General features: G+C 41.0%; 1 protein-coding gene across 1 annotated transcript in view; it reads right to left on the reverse strand.

The window, feature by feature from the left end:
- Window positions 1-1,780: 1,780 nt before the first annotated feature.
- Window positions 1,781-20,876, reverse strand: part of TMEM255A (transmembrane protein 255A) — a 56,288-nt gene continuing 37,192 nt past the window's right edge. Inside the window, exons 9-10 of the mRNA XM_081115224.1 lie at window positions 14,169-14,312; window positions 1,781-4,170 (exon numbers count right to left, since the gene is read on the reverse strand). Coding sequence (XP_080971350.1) covers window positions 4,012-4,170; window positions 14,169-14,312 — 303 coding nt within the window. The 3' untranslated portion in view covers window positions 1,781-4,011. The remainder of the gene's footprint in view (window positions 4,171-14,168; window positions 14,313-20,876) is intronic.

A 20,876-nucleotide genomic window follows, 5' to 3' on the forward strand; every position in this document is an offset into this window, starting at 1 on the left:
AAAGTAATCTGTTGCTTACTGAGGCTTAGAATGATGTACATCTGTTTTCTGTTCTGTGAGTCTATATTGTCAAAAACCATTTTGTAAACTAATCCTTGGAAAATTTTAAATTACCTTATAACTCAAGACTCGGCAATCTCTGGATTCACAATATCTGTTTCCTTTCTGTGTAGATGTTGATACCATTACTCTTTGGCTATAGGTACATTCTGAAATATTTTCAGTAGAAATTTGAGTTTCATTAATGCTATTTCACCAGTTAGACATAATTACTCTACAAGTGTGTGATACTGATGCCAGCAGGGCTTCCAGACTTTTTAGACTTAAGTGCTAGGTAAATTAGTTTGTCATCATAAAACTTGGTATTTCCTACGGGCTATTATGTCAAACCAGGAATTCTATAATGGAACACTATCCATTCTGAGTAATATGGATATTATTTTTTGCTTCTGCTGTGCTTTATGTAAATTCTGAGTCTTGAGATTTAAACTGTGCCTACCAAGGTATCTTCCGGAGTTTGGGGGGAGGAGGAAAACCAGAAAATTAAATGGTATTTTTGCCAGAAGACTCTTACTTGCATGTATATCAGGGTCTTCAGTTTTTCTAGACGTTTATTTGAAGTTTAGAATTCCATGTAGAATATTCTAGTAAAGGGTTAACACCCTTTACTCCCAGTATTTATTAGGTTGGAAATCTGCAGCAAGACATTGTATAAAACTTATCGTGGGTTTTCTTATTTTATCCTTAGTTTTCTGGCTATTGAACTTCACTTTTTCTTTCAAGTTTGCATCAAATTTGGTTCTGTGATAAATTACCCATAAATATTCTAGATAGGAACTATTTGAAATAGCAGTTTGTTAAGATGACAGGAAGTGAACTGCTCAAACTAAGTGAAGATGTTTAAATGATCATTATCATTTCGGTGGTAATTATTCCCCACATGCGACTACTATGAGGAATTAATGCTGCAGTGTTTCCTATTGTACCAAAAAAGATAAAACAAATGGTAAAAATGACCCAAGGTATTTTGTATGGTCAAGGCATGCATATTCTAAAAAATTAATTGCTATTCAATAGCACTGGCTTCCTCACCTCTGTCAATCATATGAAACCTTGTCATTTTCACCTAATGCTGTAATATTCATACTTGTACAATCTTCCCTATCATGACTTTTAAGTTCTACATTTCAACTGTTACCTGATATTAGTTCGTAGAGATTCATATGGCAAAAATAAAATGTTTTGTGATTTTTGAGTGCATTTTTTTTACAAGACTATCTGTCAGAAATTATATAGACCTTTATATTCTGTTGTTTTTTCAATTTTTTGTAGCAGGAGATTGGAGCTACTTATCTGAAGACAGCAAGATAGAATTCTTCATTAGGTTTTATATGCTGGTTATTTGCATGCCCAATGTATCTTGAACCCTGATAGTCAAAAGTGAGTCGGCTGCTGTCTATCACTTTAGAGCAACAATTTTCAACCTTTTTCATCTCATGCCACACATAAACTAATTACTAAAATTCTGTGCCACACCAAAAAACATCTATTTTTTTGCCAATATAACGAAAAATAGGCATAATTTTGGTTCATTCACACTGGACAGGTAGTGTGTTAGCTGTTGTCAGTTTTTTTTTATTTGACAATCTAAGGGAAAAGAGGTCAGTGTCCCTGACTAAATAGGTACTGCGTGTTTTAAAAATTCTTGTGGCACACGGGTTGAAAATCACTGCTTTAGAACATTTGTGACAACCTTTGTAGTTTCCATGAAGACGTATGTAAGTGGATAAGGAGGAGGAAAATTTTATTATTTTGAAACATCACAAAAGCAGTCTGGATTTCCAACATGGCAGTGATAAAGATTTTAAGCAACATCCAGTTTATAGGTTCTGGATTAATATTTTAATATTTCATGCCCAGTTCAATACTTTAAAGCAGAATTAGGAATAAAGCAGTAAAGATTACAAAATGCAGTCAAGGTACATAATGGAAATACAAATTCCTTCATTACAGCAAATGTTTTGCAAAATAGTAAAGCAGCAAATATTAATTTTTCTAAGGTAACATACACTTCATGTGATTTGATGTAATAAAAAAGAAGCTGCTCAAATTAAGTGTTACAAAATCTGTACTGTTTCAAGTTATTTTGTAAAGTAAGAAAAATACATAGAAATGAGCCAGAATTTTAACACTTTAAGAAATGTGATAAATGTAGGATATACTGTGTAATGGTGCCTTTAAAAAATTAGATACAGATTCACTAAAGCAAAAGGTAAAGTGTAAACAGCAAAATATTTAATTGAATATTACAAGTTGATACTTGTAAGTCAATTGGTTATTAGTCCCTTTTGAAATCCAATAGAATTTTAATGTGCTCAGAACTATAGAAAATAATAGTAATTTTATATAACACAAAAAGATTATAGTTTTTCAGATTTGAAATCTGGATGAGACATCGTTCATGGTGCTGAAAATTAAACTGAATGTCTTGCAAACATTTACTGTGACCAGTGAGTGCACTTTTGCCTTGATAATTCTTCATGGCTGGGTGTCTGCAAGGTAGATGGGAGCACCAGCATTTGCCTGCTAAACTCTAATCCATCAAGTCAGGAGGTAGCTAAATTGGCTGGAAAATTTTCCAGTATGTTCTGTTTGCAGAACTGTCTAATTAGGTACCCTCCTATAGCCTCTGTATTTTTACATGATACAAGTCTAGGGTTATCGATCTTTTTTTAAAAATCAATCCTCAGGTTAACATAAGATTGCAATGGAAGTGTTCATTTTGAAGTGAAGGCATGAGTGCCAAAGTGTTAAATCCATCAGGTTGATGTTTTAAAGCTACGCCTAATTAAAAGAACTGCATAAATACCTACCACAATGTGCCAGATGGATTTTTAATCAACAATAACACAATAATTTGTCAAGTTGGCTACATTTGAGGTTTTGCAGATTTAAAGCAGCATTGTAACACTTTCATAATCTTGAACACTGTCATAATTGGTCTCAACAGAAACGGGACCAATAAGAGCGGTGGCATTAAAACACAGATGATCTTTTGGGGTAGAGTGCAGGATACGTGCGGTTTGCTAGGGTTGAAGCACAATATTTGAAGATTAAATAGTCACAAAGATTAGTAACAATTCATGTCATGAACCAAGATTCTAATCTAGCATTTTAATTCTGAATTTAACCATAAGATTTATATCTGTAGCAAAAGTTTTTTGTAATACTGCAACATGTAGTAGAACCACTGTCTCCTAAGTTATCAGATGTATAACAGATCTCCTTAAAACAACTCACATGTTGCTCTCTGTATTTCAGTGCTTCCAGAACAATCAACCCTGTTTCCCGCTACTTGAATGGATATTGCACTTTTCCCTTTGGGAGGTACCAACAACAAAAGCTGAGCTGAATGATCACGACAGCCATTTTTATAATACTCATAGAGAAGGAAAAGTTATGGGCAGCTTTTTACAACATCCAGACACAAGTAAACTAAGTCCTAGTCAGAACTCTCTGCATTGGAACTACTGTGTAGCCCCATCATCTGGGAAATTTTCCTTAGGAACTGACTTTAGTAGTAGGGAAAGATAGGGCCTATAAGCCAGGTACGTCAGCCGAGGTACTAGGGTGGCAATCTGCCAAGGGCTTGAGGACAACACTCCATTTACACAAAATGAAACAGATGACAACCACACTTTAGCTGAATACAGAGGCAGAGCCATAGGGTAATACAGGTCCAAACATGACAAGCTTCTTGCTGGGCTGTCTCCCCAGCCTTGCTTAGAGCATGTGTACTGTTCTTCATGGAAGTCCTGGGTTCAGCCTAGCCACCCCTGCTCAGCACTGATAACAAATAAACTTTATTCCTATCTTTCCCTAGCCTGGCAGCTGTTGTAAAACTTGAAACTATGCATAAGAATCACACTTGAAATTGTGTCCCCTATACACTTCCACTAAAGCAGAAATACAAAAGCCACAATAATCCCAATAGCCAGCGGACATTCCTCTTTAGGGACTGTAAGGTGGTGGCTTTTCAAAAGGCGGGTAGTAGGGTGGAGAGTAACGGGGTGGTGCACTGGAGGACCACATGTAGCTGGGTGAAGGAGAGGCAGACTGGGGCTCATCAGAAAGTCCAGAGGGAGGCGAGGGTGGAAAGATACCAGAATGCTGTGTAATGAAAATAAAACAACATCAGTTTGGGCAGTGAGGTTGTAATTCCCCAAAGTCAGTTGTTATTTAAAAATGAAATGTAGACCAAGTTTGTTTCTGTTTGGAACAACAAAGAGCTAAAACCACAAAGTTAATGAGGGGCATGAAACTGGGCTGGTCTCACTTTCTCTTGGTCACTCAAGCTGTGAAGCTCATGCAGAGATACCTTGGACTCCTACCTCTCTCGTTGAACCCCTTTTCCATGTTTATAACTCAAGCCTTCAATATCTCTCTCTGAGTTATGGCAATAGCATCCCAACTAGTCTTCAAAAAGGTAGTTTGGGCCTTAAGAATATTTGATGTTAAGTCACTAATGCATGGGGAAGTCTTTGCTACAAGAATATAACACAGAACCCATCTCATAAACAAAACAAAACAAAAACTAAGGTCAGAGAGGTTAAATGGCTTTCTTGGATCTGTAGTCTTGTGTGTGTGTGTTTTTTAATCCTCAACCATGGATATGTTTTATTGATCTTTAGAGAGAAAGGGAGAGAGAGAAACATTGATATGAGAGAAACATTGATCAGTTGCCTCCTGTATGCACCCTGACCAGGGATCAAACCCACAACTCAGGTATGTGCCCTGACTGGGAATTGAACCCGCAACCGTTTGGTGTATGGGATGATGCTTCAACCACCTGAACCACCCGGCCAGGGCTGGATCTGGAGTCTTAATCTAAGTCCAACTTCAATTTCATCTTAACTGGCCCACACCCTCAATACAGGGTAGGTGGGAGAGAAAAGAACAAAAGCATGAATAAGAGGGTGGAGCGGGGGTTAATGGGGGGTATAAGGACACATTTGTAATACCTTAACTAATAAAGAATTAAAAAAAAAAAAGGGTGGAGCAATATGTAAAGTTGCAGAGAGACTGAGGATTCCATTTTACTTTGTGTTGTCTAACTGGTGGTCTTTGAAAAGGGAGCAGATTTGGATTTAAGAAATACCAAATGAATTGGCATGTTAGGAGTCATTTACCCCTTCTCTTTCCCTGGACCCTAATGATTTTTCTGCTCTAAAAGAGTTGGCCTGTTTTGTTCATTGCTGTATCCTCCAGAGTTCAGAACAGAGCTTGGCAAGTAGTAGGTACTCAATAAATATTGAATGAGTGACTATAACTTCAGGAGTATGTAAGATGAACTTGGCATGTTTATTTTTTTAAATGATACCTATTTTCAAAGAATATGGTCACATCTCATGGGGATCATTGCCTTGCTCCAATGGTGGAGCATGGCTGAGATCTGAAGGCTGGAGGAGGCTGGAGGGATGGCAAGAGGCAAGAGGTCAGTTTTAGGCTCTCCAGAAGAGCAAACATAAGCTAACAAACAGGGCTGGAGAATGGTCTCAACTCTAGGAGGAGTTGGTATACTTTTTTTAAAAACCCACTTACACCAAAATTTCTCAAGAGTTCAAGTACTGTTTGGAGAGGTCACACCCTTACTTTGTTCAGCTTGCCAGAGTCTGAGTAGATTATGTATTTTTTCCAGGCCTGGAACAATCTAGAGTCAGCCTGAGACCAGCTGGCTGATTCTCCTCATCCCCAGTCCTGACCACTGCCCAGGTTTCTAGGCTTTACTTGAGACACTGAAATATCTGTCCCTTACCACCTAATGTTAGGGCTGAGAAGAAATTGTAGCTGCAATCCTCCCCCTTCCTCTCCCACCCCACCCATTATTTCATCTTGAATGAAGGATTGACAGGTTCGTACAACCTGCAAAGCTGTTCAAAGCAAAACAACTTGAGGCAATGGATTCAAGCCAGATTCCTTTCTAAAATCTCAATTTTTTCTTCCCTCCAAGGGAATATGTATCAGTATGGTGATTCCCTAGTTTTTTACTCTGTGCCCCAGAACTCTTTCTCCTTCTCTCCCTCCTTCCTCTTCTGCTGCTTTCTTGAACTGATAACACTGTCTTAACCAAAGAGAAGAGCAAAACCCCACCAGGAACCAGATCTCTGCTGGGGGTATGGAACTCTGTCCTTTGAATCCAGCTCTAGGATGGGTAGAGTCAGGAGGCCATTTTCATGTGTTCCCAGCCACAAAAGGGAGGGGCACATTTCCTACAGTGGAGCCAAAGGCAGTTCTGTGCTGAAAGGCATTTAAAGGCTTCTGTGGGCAGCAGCTGCTGTGGGTGGCAGTTGTGCACTTTGATAATAAAAGGGGGTGGTACAACAGCCTTTGGTTTTCACTTCTGAGTTTCATGTTTGGGAAGTATTAGCAGGGGGAGAGGTGGAATGATTCTCACTTCCTTTGAGGCTGCTGGGAGTCTTAAGGATAAAATTGAAGGGCTCTTGGCAGAGCTACAGGGCTCATTGGCTGCAGTCCACACACCCTTGGGGTTTGAGTTGTTGGGGGTGGGGAGGAAAGGCCCACAGTACCAGTGCATAGTTTCCTAGCAACAGGCAGGCACCTTGGGAAAGATCTGGCTTTTTTGCAGCCGAGGAGCTGGTCTGGTGCATTTTGGTTCCTGCCTAAGAGTCGACTTTACTAATGGGACAGGCAACTCAGAAGAACAGAGCTTTGAATCCTTGCATACCACAAAGCATGAAAACCATCTAAAGAGCCTACTGCTAGGCCTAGCCTGCTCAAACTACCCAAGCTGCTTCTTAGAGGCTGGGGTGCCTACAGGCTGATGGCACTAAAAGAGGATCACCACCCTTTCAGGACACACACCGCTCTCTTGCATCTTTGCCTACCCCCTCTCTGCAGGATGGCTGACCCATACTCTATAAGACCAACCTGCATTTCTGTTACAGTGGGCTTCTCTCTTCAGAAGTACTGGGAGGCAGTAACTCAGAAAATAGCCCTGGCACTGACCAGGTGATAAAGGTTACCAGCAAGAGATGCTGTGTTCCCAGGGGAAAAGCCAGAGTCTCCTGGTCTTTGCATTCCCCTTCTGTTTCTTCCCCAGAAAGAAAAGCCAGGGAAGATTGAGAGGAGAGGGGCTAAAAGGAAGAGGAAGAAAAAGAAGGGAGAGGTCAGAAACCTGAGAAAGGAGAATAAAGGAAAACCTTGGCAGGAGGAGGGAAATAAAGAGAAAAAGTTGAGTGGCAGCAGCAGCAACACCTTCTAAGGCTCTTAGCAACCTGTGCTATACACCACCTCCCCCAGGAAAGCAGACCTTTCATTAAATGGGTCCAATTTATAAAGGGTCATTTTTTTCATGGCTAAGATGAAAGCTAGTGTGTACCCTCATGTAGTTAAAGAGCATAAACAGAGGTGCTTACAGTTTTCATAGGCTTAGACTTTTGTTTTAAGCTAAACTTGGCAATTCACCAAATGGACAGGAAACAGATCAGTCCATGGTTAGAATAAAGCCCGGGGACTTGCCCAGCAGCTAGACCGGGAAGTATGGCTGGAATCCTTAAGTGGTTTACATAAAGTTACGCTGGGTTGACTTTCCCAGGAGAGGTAGAAACTGATGCTTTTGACCTGATAGACTTTGGACTAGTTGGCTGGAGCTGAAGGACAGGTAATGGGGAAATGAGTGCAAGGGGCAAGAGAAGTGGGTATTGGGGTGATGAGCAGGGAGGCAAAGGTAGTCTGTTTATCTCCTTCCTGCCTTGGGGGATGGGGATTTCATTAGAACAGTGGTTCTCAACCTTCTGGCCCTTTAAATACAGTTCCTCATGTTGTGAACCCACCATAAAATTATTTTTGTTGCTACTTCATAACTGTAATGTTGCTACTGTTATGAATCGTAATGTAAATATCTGATATGCAGGATGGTCTTAGGTGACCCCCGTGAAAGGGTCGTTTGACCGCCAGAGGGGTCGCGACCCACAGGTTGAGAACCGCTGCATTAGAAGCAAGAACACCTTGGAGCCCCATGTTTGAAAGAATCCTGTTTCTCCAACCTCAGCTCTCACAGAATCCTCGGGGCCAGGTGACCAGAACCAAGTGCCTGCTCATGTCTGTCCACAAGAAATGTTTCCCAAGCTTCCTAATTGGACAGCTACCCAGTAAGGGCATGACTTTGAGGGGTTCAAACAAAACCCTATAAACCTTTCTTCTTCCTTCTATCAGCTTCAGGGTAAAAGGGAAGCAGAAGTCACCAGAATAGTCCTATTTGGAAATGAGCAGAAAGGAGAAGTCATCCAGAAGAAAGTCTAGAAAGGTCAGTTTTCCTGATATGATTTGGGCCCTTTTACAATCCGAGAAGAGCATAGGGAGCTCTGGCTTTTTTGGGGTGGGGAGGTGAGGTCTGCGCTTCTGGTGGTTTTATTATAAGAGTTAGTGTACATTTTGTTGACTTTTAAAAATTTTTTTAAATTTATTAAGAGAGAGAGAGAGAGAGAGAGAGAGAGAGAGAGAGAGAGACTTGTGTTCCACTTATTTATGCATTCATTGGTTGATTCTTGTATGTGCTCTGACCTGGGATTGAACCCACAGCTTTGGCATATTGGGACAATGCTCTAACTAACTGAACTACCTGGCCAGGACCTGACTGATTTCTATTTATCTGAGAACATAAGCAGATGTCCCCCGTCCTTTTGGCTTTCTTGGGTAAAGACTGGTATTTCCTCCTATGAAACTATAGGGGAATGGAATTTAGTGAACACAAAAAAGCTCAACTCAAACACTAGATTAGAACAAAATACCATTTCAGTTCTAAAGGGAAGCAAATCACGTAACATACCCCTCATATCCCCATCAAACAACTATAAAGTCTCCAAAAGGAAAATACAAAAGACAGTTTGAACCTAGGGAAAGAACTAGGAGAGGTATGTGTCCCAGTAGCCCCTGCAGTGTTGAGCAATTTAATAATGTAATAAGAGACCCTTTCTGAGTCATGATTAGGAAGCCCATAATTTAAACCAGTAGAAATATAAATATCTTAAAATTAACTGGGGGAAAGATCTGTACTGTGTTCAAATGTACAGCTTTTCCGAAGAACCTCAAGCCAATCTCTCAAGTCAGACCTGGATACAAACCCTTGCTTTTCCACTTAACATCTCTGTGGGGTAGTCACTTACTTTCTCCATGACTTAGTCATCTCATCTTAAAAATGACAATGACAAGGGTATTTTCATCAAAGGACTAAGCAAGATGATATATATAAAAACACTTCTTAGCATAGTGCTTGATACATAGTAAGTGCTCAATGTATAGCAGATGTTATTAAAAAGTAGAGGCCTTCTCAAATCCCTGGAGGCCCTGCTATGAGCCCATAGTGTAGGTCTGGGTGAGGTGGCTAGATTTGGATCCCTGCCCAGCCAGTGTTGCTCAGTGAATTAAGCATCATCCCATGGTCCAAGAGGTCTCCGGTTGAATTCCGTGTCAGGGCACATGCCCAGGTTGTGGGCACAATCCCCAGTAGGGGGCATGCAGGAGGCAGCCTATCAATGTTCCTCTCTCATCAATGTTTCTATCTCTCCTCCCTCTCTATCTAAAAATCAATAAAAACACATTTAATAAATTTGGGTCCCTTTGCTGGGTTAGGTACCCTGTTTTTGGGTTTCCATAGCACTCTTGGTAATAGTCTATTTACTTTTTTGTCCTCACTGCTGTCCCCTATCACTCCCTCAAATCTAGAGACTGTCTAATTCATAATGCAGGGCCTATGCCTCAGTTTCTCTATCCACAGCTCTTAGCACAGTGCCTAGAACATGGGAACACAATGTAAATATTAGCTGAACTGAAACCAATAGCTTGAGTCACCACTGGCATTGTCAATCTTGCCTTCATCCCTGGAGTAGTGTTTGAATGAGGAATGATAGAGAAAGAGATGTCTCCATACTCTAAGATAGCGCTTCTTATCTTATTTTTTTAATAAATCTTTGTTGTTCAGATTATTAGTTGTTCCTCTTTTTTCCCTCCATAGCTCCCCTCCACCCGGTTCCCATCCTACCCCATGCCCTTACCCCCCCCCACACACACTGTCCTCGTCCATAGGTGTACGATTTTTGTCCAGTCTCTTCCAGCACCCCCTGCACCCCCCACACCCCCTTCCCCCTGAGAATTGTCAGTCCACTCCCTTTTTATGCCCGATTCTATTATATTCACCAGTTTATTCTGTTCATCAGATTTTTTATTCACTTGATTTTGAGAATCACTTGTTGATAGATATGTAATTGTTGTCACTTTGTTGTTCATAATTTTTATCTATACCTTTTTCTTCTTCTTCCTCTTCTTAAAGAATACCCTTCAGCATTGCATATAATACTGGTTTGGTGGTGATGAACTCCTTTAGCTTTTTCTTATCTGTGAAGCTCTTTATCTGACCTTCAATTCTAAATGATAGCTTTGCTGTGTAGAGTAATCTTGGATTGTAGGCTCTTGCTATTCATCACTTTGAATATTTCTTGCCACTCCCTTCTGGCCTGCATAGTTTCTGTTGAGAAATCAGCTGACAGTCATATGGGTACTCCCTTGTAGGTAACTAACTGTTTTTCTCTTGCTGCTTTTAATATTCTCTCTTTGTCTTTTGCCCTTGGCATTTTAATTATGATGTGTCTTGGTGTGGTCCTCTTTGGATTTCTCTTGTTTGGGGTTTTCTGCACTTCCTAGACTTATAAGTCTATTTCTTTCACCAGGTAGGGGAAGTTTTCTGTCATAATTTCTTCAAATAGGTTTTCAATATCTTGCTTTCTTTCTTCTTCTGGCACCCGCATAATTCAGATATTGGTATGCTTGAAGTTGTCCCAGAGGCTCCTTACACTGTCTTCATATTTTTGGATTCTTTTTTTTTTGTTGCTTTTCCGGTTGAGTGATTTTTGCTTGTTCGTATTTCAAATCTTTGACTTGATTCTTGGGATCCTCTAGTCTGCTGTTGGATCTCTGTATATTATTCTTTATTTCAGTCATTGTATGCTTAATTTCTAATTGGTCCCTTTTCATATCCTTGAGGGTCTCACTGAATTTCTCGGAGGTTTCTAGAAGATTCTTGAGTAACCTTATAACCGTGGTTTTGAACTCTATATCCAGTAGTTTGCTTTCCTCCATTTCTTTCATTTGTGACATGTTTCTTTGTCTCCGCATTTTGTCTGCTTCCCTGTGTTGATAGAATGGCTTTGTGTATTAGGTGTCCTATAGGGCCCAGTGGCTCAGCCTCCCTAATTACCTAAGGTGGTAATTAGGGAGGCTGTGTGCACCCCTTTGTTGGCTGTGTGCACAGTCTTGTTGTAGTTAAGCCTTGACTGCTGTTGGTATCACTGGGAGGAATTGACTTCCAGGCCAATTGGCTGTGAGGACCAGCTGTGTCTACAATGGGAGAACTGCTATGCTGGAGATACCCTTATGGGGCAGGACTTGCTTCAGTGGGGCTTTGGTGCTCACTGAGTCTGCCTCTTGAGTGTGTGTCTCTTATGGATGTGAAGAGTTGTAATCTGGTATGGTCTCACACTGACCACTGCGTACACTGGCTCTTGGATCTTCAAGGAGGTGCAAAGTCAGCCACTGCCTGAGGCCACCCAGCAGGAGCTACAGAGAGATCTACAGAATCCTCCTCTTTGTTTGGGATTTGGAGGTGCCCAGATGAGGCCCAGCTGTGAAGCAATGCAGGCTGCTGTTGAGCCTTAGGCCTTATTTTAGAAGCTCTGGGGCTCTCTGACCCAGCTGCAGTTTATTAGGTTTTAAATTGCAAAAGGACAGGCCATTCATATTTAAAAGCCTCTACACACAGCTTGGGTGGGGTTGTAAATTGGGTGGGGCGGGGTCTTAGGGAATCACCAGGGTGGAGCAAACAGCAATGGCTGCCAGTCAGCCCTGCCCCGGAGAGGTCCCTGGGTCTCTGTGTCCTGCAACCCCGTGCATGAACAATGATCGCTGCAAGCACCTCTGCGAGAAAGCCGCCCTCGTGTCCTGTCCCAATGCCAGACAGTCCAGTTTCTCCCCGTATGAGTCTGGGTCCCCAGAGTCTCTCCCAGAACTGGAGTTCAGAGCACTTGGGAGCTTGTATCTCCCTCCCAATTGAAAAGGCAACAGTGCACCCAGTTGCCAGCCCGTTTCGCACGCGCCTCCGTACCTCCGCACTTCCGCACCTCCTACCAGTCTCAATGCGCTTTTCTCTTTCCACTCACCCAGCCTTCCCGTGGTTCTGGATGATATCCATTTTGTCTTTTAGTTGTAGTTTTAATGCAGTTGTGCGAGGCAGCAAGTACAGGTGTTTACCTATGCCGCCATCTTGGTTCCTCTCAGCGCTTCCTATCTTAGAGTTTGCAGCAACCATCATCACCAGGGAGATCATTGTTCCTACTTAAGGGGCTCATTATAAAGTGAATATTCCTGTAATCAGTATGGTTTACTTTGATATAAAAAAAATGGAGGCGGCCTCTTCATTGAATCCATGTATTGCCCCTCTATCTCAGGATGACTTTTTATTACAGGGACTGAAGAGAATGATGACCCTCCTCGTGTTGGCTTTAACATCCTTTCATTCTCTTAAAGGATTTTTTTTGCCTCCATTACAACTGAAATTATCTATGCACTTTTTGAACATACCTGTGTTTTCCGGTTTATATCATCTATTTGGGTAATAAGTTCCCTGAATTGTTTACCTGTGAATATGTAGGTTTTAAAACAGTTTCTAACATTATGTTTTCCAAGTTTTAATGGACACCTCCTGGTTCTAGTATTGTATTTTATAACAGTGAACAAGTCCATGTTCATACTATATGTACAGTTGTCCCTTGATATCCATGGGGAATGGTTCCAAGACACCCACCTCCCCGAATACCAAAATCCCCGGATGCTCAAACCCTTATATAAAATGGCATAGGACAATGCAGACAGTTGGCCCTCCATATCCACAGATTCCCAATCGCAGATGGAAAATACTGTTCTCCATCTGTGGTTGCTTGAATCTACAGATGCAAAAGCCTGAGATACAAAGGGCTGACTGTTTCTTTATTGATAAAATCCACGTATAAGTGGACCTGTGCAGTTCAAACCTGTGTTGTTCAAGGGTCAACAGTATTACTATTGCAATGTAGAGTCCTAGACCTCCCCAAACTGTATCTAAACCAAACAAAAATATGATTTATTCAACTATATGGGGTTTTCTAGTTTCAATTATTTTGTTAATATGAACCTAAAATTAGGTTTCCCAAGGGTTTTGCATTTCTAAACTAGCTGTTTAACTGGAAGCACCCCAAACACTCTTGCTTTTATGTCCCCTTGGAGCATTTATGGGCTCTTAATCAATAGAAGTAAATTCATTATGAGCCTCCTGTCCTTCAAAGATATTGCCTTTGGTTCCCAAATTTTGAATTAACCAGATTTTAGTGTAATTCTAGTTTTCTGTGGCCAAGTTTACCACCACTAAAAATGCCTAAAGGATCGTTTCATTTGTTTTCTCAAAGTGCCCTGCACACAATGAATTCCTTTTAATTAAGAGCCCTTTTTTGGGTTCCATTTTTCTGTGCTTAGTCTCAGCTCAAAGGAAAATAGGGAAAGTGCAAATTTGGTAACGTTATTCCTGACCTATTTGATAATAGGACAACAAAGGAGAGGGGGGAGTTATAAAAATATTTTCTCTGTGTAGTCCTAGTTAGGAAGTCTGGAGAAAAAGAAGGGATTCTTACAGATTTGATTCAAACCCTTGTGTGGCTCAGAATGTCTTTGTGCTAAGGATCAGGATGAGGTCTCTTCCTGTGGCAGAGAAATAGAAAATGCCACTATTGGACAGGGGTCCATGGTGAGGTACTAATGAGTACCATCTTCTCCTTGGTGTAGGTCAAGGCAATTTGAGATAACTTGATCTTTCCTCTATTCTTCCATCTCTCTGTTTCTTCTCCAGTTATGTCTTTCTTGCCCTTCCCATCTATCCTATTTTTGCATGCCTACATAGTCCTTATGCTAGTCACTGGTATCCAAAGGTTGCTAAAAGCCGTCAGGGACAGAGAGCATGGCTACCTCATACATATTAGGGAGGTTCCATGACTAAGGAGAGAACAAGAGAACATGAATGAGAGCAAGGGTATTGGAGAGTCCTTTTTTTTTTCTTCCTCAAAACATACCTGAAAGTCATAAGCAGAATATGGTGGCAGGTGAGGAGGGCTATGGTAGTAGGTATTGTAGGATGCCACTTGAGGACGAGCATAATAAGAAACAGTTGGATGGGCATTTTCAACAGAACAGTTCAGTGCCGGGAGAGTTGGATTCTGTAGAAAACCACACATTAGAAACAGCATTAAAGTTCATCACTAGGAAAATGATTAAATAAACAGTGGTACATCTGTACTACAGAATACCATGCAGAAATAACTATTATTGATAAATAATTTAGTGACAGAAAAAGTTGTCCAGGATATGTTGTTAAATAAAAAAAAATAATAAGCCACTGGAAAAACTATAGAGTCAATGATCAGTGGTTGCCAAGGGTTGAGGCTGGGGGGAGGGATTAGTAGGTGGAGCATAGAGGATTTTTAGGGGAGTAAAAATACTCTATATGATGTTACACTGATGGATATGTCATTATACATTTATCCAACCCCTGAAATATACAATACCAAGAGTGAACTATATGGTCAACTATGGCCTTTTGGGTGATTAAAATGAGTCAATATAGGTTCATCCTTGGTAACAAATGTACCACTCTAGTGGGGAATGTTGATAATAGGCTATGTATGTGTGGGGGCATGGGGTATATGGGAAATCTCTGTATCTTCCTCTCAATTTTGTTGAAAGCCTAAAACTGCTCTAAAAAATAAGTCTTTAAAAAGGAAGCCACCACATCTAACAAATCACTACAGGAAACATGAAAATATCTGGGAGATACACAATGGACTGACTCAGAATAAATTCTTTCCAAAATCAAAAAAATAAATAAAAAGGAAGCCATCATGTTATATTAATATAGCATGATCCCAATTTATGTAAAAAATAAAGACCCAAACAATTATATATATGTATGTTTGTAAATGAAAAGAAATTAATTTGGAAAGATTCACAACAAACTGTTAACTGTGGTTATCTCTGGGAAGGGGAGTAGTAGTAGGAGGTAAATGAGGACTCTTCACTTTCTGTTATATAGCCAGAGTTTTTACAACTAATATGAATACTTGTGTCATTTCCCCTCAGCTTATTTTGAAAAATTCAAACCTATAGAAAAGTTAAAATTATTTATTTGTGATATTTTGAAGAAAAAAAAAAAGATCCAAAATACACAATGTCAAATAGACAAGGCTGAACAGGCTACTGCTTTTGCTATGAAAAAATGTAATGGGTCACAAAGGGATTTTAAGAGTTGTGAGGATTCTGGTAGATTCCAATCCTTTGAAGGAGCTCCCACGTAGACATGAAGTGTATTTATTTCTCATCAGCCCTGCAGGCTGGAGGCAAAACCCTAGCAGTGAACAGAAACCATGAAAGAACAAGCAGAGTATACTGATTATTTTTTTGCAAACAAAATAATGCAGAAAAAAATTAAATACTATTTTAATATGGTGATGTGTATAGCCCTTTAAAGATTAAGGCTAATCTTGTCCCGGATGGGAGTCCTGCTCCCAACAAGGCCAAAGCATTGCTAAAGGAAGTCATCACAGCTCATTAGTTCCCAAAGAGGATTGTGATTTGTATCTTTTGAGTGCCACATGGGTCAAGGTGTGGGGCAAACATTTTTTCCATTTTTCATGTCATTGAAACCTCCATTTGTATGGATAATCAAGAGCTGTTTTCAAAATCAATGTGTCTTGTTTCTGGTACACATCCTATATAATAAAAGGGTAATATGCAAACTGAACCTAAGGGCGGAACAACCCAGAAAGACCGGTCACTCTGATGCGCACTGAACACCAGGGGGCAGACGCTCAACACAGGAGCTGCCCCCTGGTGGTCAGTGCCTTCCCACAGGGGGAGCTCCACTCAGCCACAAGCTGGGCTGACCTCTCCCTCCTCCTCGGCAGCATTAAGGATGTCCGACTATGGCTTAGGCCCGCTCCCCCCACAAGCAGGTGGACATCCCCCAAGGGCTCTTGGGCTGCCAGAGGGATGTCTGACTACCAGCTTAGGCCCGATCCCCCCAGGGAGCAGGCCTAAGCCAGCAGATGGACATCTCCCGAGATGTCCTAGACTGTGAGAGGGCTCAGGCCGGACTGAGGGGACCTCCCGAGTGCAGGAATTTTTGTGCACTGGGCCTCTAGTATACTCTATATTAATAGAGAGCAGCAGCTTACTTTCAAAGTTATAAAAATGTGTGGGCAGGCTTTGGCAGTGGCACAGGCAACCATATTGGGGTGTTGGCAGGGGAAAGTCCCTTATAGCAAGTTTCAACACAGTTCTGTTGCTCTCTTCTTTGGTGTGGGTTACTGTTTACATTTCTAGGAGGCTTGAAGAGCTACAAACATCAGTCATTATGATGCAGCTCACAGGCAACCAGAGAAATGTTTGTTAGCCTCTCTCATTTGTGGGAGAGAGCTGAGATCTTGGATCCCAAGGCTTTATTTGCTTTACAGAGAAAGAGTGCTCAGAAATGCCCCTACCTCTCCACCAGAATTCTAAGAATCAATTTCATCCCTGGAGGAAGTCCCATAAATCATATTCCCTATGCCTTCTGTCAATTAAAAAAAACCCACATCTATAATCAAGAGATTTGACTAACCAAGGTGGATTAGATAGTCATTATCCATCTTTATCAGAATACATGCTTATACTTGGCTGCTAATGCTTTGGGTACAATAGCATGGTTTATCAAATACATCATAATAAATCAATGGTTCATTGTGTATTTTCTCAGAACAACAACCAAATACTTCCAAATATCTTTTCCAACTGTATAGCTAACATATGGCCAATTTTAATTCTTGATGTAGTAATTCAACAAATAATGAATTAATTATTTGTATTGAGTTAAAGAGGTAAGAAGATAAATAGTATTTCTATAACTTGGCATCCAATTAGAGTATTTCTAGATTCAGTGCTTTATCATTGTCATTACTTTGTTTTCATATATTTCTTTTCCTAAAAATGAAAGGTCACCAATGAAATCTCAGTAATATCCACCAAGAAACAAACAAACGAACAAACATACCCTCCAGCTCTTGCAAAGTTCTTCTATGCAAATAAATTAAGCCTAACTATAGAGAAACCATCACGCAATGTAAACTCTATCTATAAAAATTTTTTTGTGTGTGTTCACCAAGTCCAGGGGGCCAGGATAATCTTTGAAAAGAAGTTGACTATTATAGAGAAAGAAACACAGACAAAATATTAGAGGAAGATTGAATGAACACTGAAAAGCCACAGAGAGAAGAAAGTCAAGAGTAGAGGACAGATAGAGAAAATGGACAGGGCAATAAGATAAGATGAGGGATTGAAGGAAGGTAGAGTGCAGAGTTGGGCAAGGAAGGAGCAAAAGAGATGGTCCCAAATAATGGTCTGGTTATGTTTTAAAGCAATAATTCTGATTTTACAATACATTTAAATATTTTTACAATAAATTTAAATACTTTTTCCATTTCCATGTAATCGACACCTTCTCCATTTGTATGGATAATCAAGAGCTGGGCACTGTCTCTATTTGTGTGTGTATACAGGAATGTGTGTATTTCTATTAAAATTTCTGGAGTTTAAGCTATAAGACCCCCATTACAGATCAGTAGCATTCTAAACTCCAGTGAAATAAAGGCTGCTAGGTAGCACAGGAAACATTGAAAGCAATCTAGTCTGGATAAAACGGAGTCTATTCTGAGACAATAATTGCGGACTTTGGAAAGAATGCCACTTTTATTCCTCCCCACTTTACTCCAAACCAGAGACAACAATTAGGAGGAAATGACAAGATATTATCACTTTTGCAAGATATATTTCTAATCCTTATAGCTTTGGTCAGCAAATACTTTATCAAACATTTCTTTAGGATCCTTTTTACCAAGCACCTCTGGTCAGGGAATGAAGTTGTCCTTTTTCCTTTCAAGATCCCACAACTCCGGCAATGGTGGCTCCTAGCTGATCCTGTTGAGGACTGCCAGCTCACAGCCCTTGGATCCTATCCTCACTCCCTAGGGAATGGCTTTCATTAGCCAGCACCCCTGAGTCTCTGTGCAGACCTCAGGCCATTCTACTCAGAGGGAAGGTACATCGAAAGTCACTAGCCACATTTGGACCTAGACTGAGGATTTTAGTTAGGTTCATTTGGTTGATGTTCCAGGATTTTCTACACCATGTATAATTTTAATACAGCGAGCTAAGTAATTCTTCCATGGTGGCCCCATCTTACACTCCTACTAGTGTTCTCTCACCTTATGACTCAAATATTTTGCCCCCCTGTTCTTTGCTTTCATCTTTCATTTTCCTCACTGGTCCTTGCCTGAGTTCCTGGGCTTGGTTGGCATTTGATAATGAACAAAATTTCCCTTGCTCTCCTCCTCTACTATTAAAGAAGCTCCCAATAGTTGTAAACAACTTGCTTTAATTTTTTGAAATTAAAGCATCGAAACAAAGGAGGTAATTTCTGTTAAAACCCTTGTAGAATTAGAAAGGGCTATCCAAATACTAGTTAAGAGAAGCTGGGATGGAGTAGAAAGAGCAAAGGCTCTGGCATCTGAGAAACCTGGGCTCCAGTCCCAGCTCTGTTGTTTAACTCTGGGCAAGTCACTTGACCTCTGTTGGCCCTTCATCTGTGAAATGGGGGCAGGAATACTTACTTACCTCACAAGTTACTAGCAGAGCGGAGAAAGTAATTGTGTAAAAGCACTTCATAGAGAGTACAGGCCATTGCTGCCACCTATGAGGACAGACCATCAACAACCCTCCCTTTCCCCTTAGAGAGGCAAGGACACAGTGAAGTTATGAATCAGAAATAAACCTAGACATCAATGGTTCACTGAGTCTTGACAGGGGTCCTTGCCAGGAACCCCATTGAAACTACCAAGTAGCCACCATCCACTCCATTTGTGCCCATGTCTGAATGCTCTAGGAATGATTCAGAGTACTCTTCACACTGGTCCTCATGACCCATCTCCTCAACTCACCAACCTAGGAGCTTCTCCACCAGCCAGCCTATTTCAGATTTGGCTTTCACCTATACCCTGGGGAAATTCTTCAAGAACAAAGGACATTCTTTTTTCCAAAAAAGCCCCAACCCAGAAACAGTTTTTCCGCTCTCACACCCAAAGTTCCCTCAGGTCCAAACAGGAAATCCTTCTCCCTCCTCCTTCTTCCTCCTCCTTCTACCTCTGAGGGCCCCACCTTGTTGATGCTTCCCCCACTCCTCTGTGCTTGGGCTTTCCTGAATGGAAAAAGGGGCATGGGAATGAGAAGTACACATACAAAAGAGAGAGAGAAACAGACAGACAGGCTGGGCATGAACAGGAAAGGATTTCTCTTGACTTAGGGTCACCAGCAGGAACACTCAATGCTTCCAGTCAGCATGATTCTGCCAGGGATTTGTTGCCCAAAACTGCAGGGTTTTTTTTTTAGCCCATCTTTCATTTTCTATTACCCAGCCTTTTGACAGTCCAGAGTCAAATTAAAACTGCCTTTCAGGTTCTTGTTCCTCAGGGACCCCAAAATGGGACAGAAATAGCCAAGGGCCTAGAGGTTATCTGTCTCATTTCTGAGGTTAAAGGAAAACCGCTTTTAGGTACAAAATAATTCCCTAAACACATGAGGGACATTCCTTTAAAGCAATAGTACACAGCCCTGGCTGTAGATCAGAATCGCCTGGGCTTCAATTTAGACCATTTAAATAAGAATCTCTGGAGGAGGGGGCCCAGGAATCTGGGTGTGTTTTTTTAAGCACCTCAATTGATTATATTCTCATAGGAAGCCAGAAGGATAATAAGTTCTAAAGCTATTATCTCTATAATTTGAGATCAAGATTTATTAAATAAGTAAATAAAAGCTTAGAAATGCTTTAAAAACAAAAGAAGAAAGGAGCCCACTGTTATGAAGCACCTACTGGGTGCTGAGTCCTGGCGTGCCTTTACAGACACACACAAAGATGGAAAAGAGTTGAAAGAGAGGTTAGGGTATGTGGGGAGGCTGAGGTTGAGGTTGAGGACAAGACCTGGCAAGCAGCTTAGCCCAGGGCTGGCTCTTCAAATGCAGGGGGTGCGGCAGTGGGGGGGGAGGGGGGAGTTAAAAAAAAGAGTCCAGATGCTTCTTCTGGAGAAACTCCAGGATGAAATTCCTGAGAAGAGGAAACTACCATTACTCTTACCTGTAGCTAAAAAAAACCCACAGGACCTGGGTGTAGAGGTGCAATGGGGAGAAAAAAGGGGGGGCATCTGTAATACTCTCAACAATAAAGATTTTGAAAAACCAACTCTTGCCTTCCATCTCTCCCCAAGTCTGTTAGGGGAAAAACTACCCAAAAATGTTTCTGCTAAAAGTATGTTTAGGGTGGGGGAGAGTTTGAAAAGGCTATCTATCTATATAAAACCATAATATGCCAATTAGACTGGACAGCTGAACGACCTTCCAGATGTCCTTCTGGATGACCTTCCGGCCAAAGCAGGGGCTGCGAGAGCCAAGCCCCTTGCACGAATTTCGTGCATTGGGCCCGTAGTATTTACATAACCAGAATGAACCAGAGAATTTATAACACCCTCCTCTCCTTCCACCCCAGAATGTACCATAAGAACACAAGCAACTCATGTTAACAAGAAATATTTGCAGATGTTTGAAGGCAGTTACATGCTTGAAGCAATTGCTTCTGATTCCTCCCTTCAAAATATGCCCATTGTTCCTTACCCCAAGCCTGGCTCTCACCCCCAACAGGGGCC

The sequence above is a fragment of the Myotis nattereri genome, assembly GCF_964212035.1.
Source record: "Myotis nattereri genome assembly, chromosome: X".
NCBI classification, from domain to species: Eukaryota; Metazoa; Chordata; class Mammalia; order Chiroptera; family Vespertilionidae; genus Myotis; species Myotis nattereri.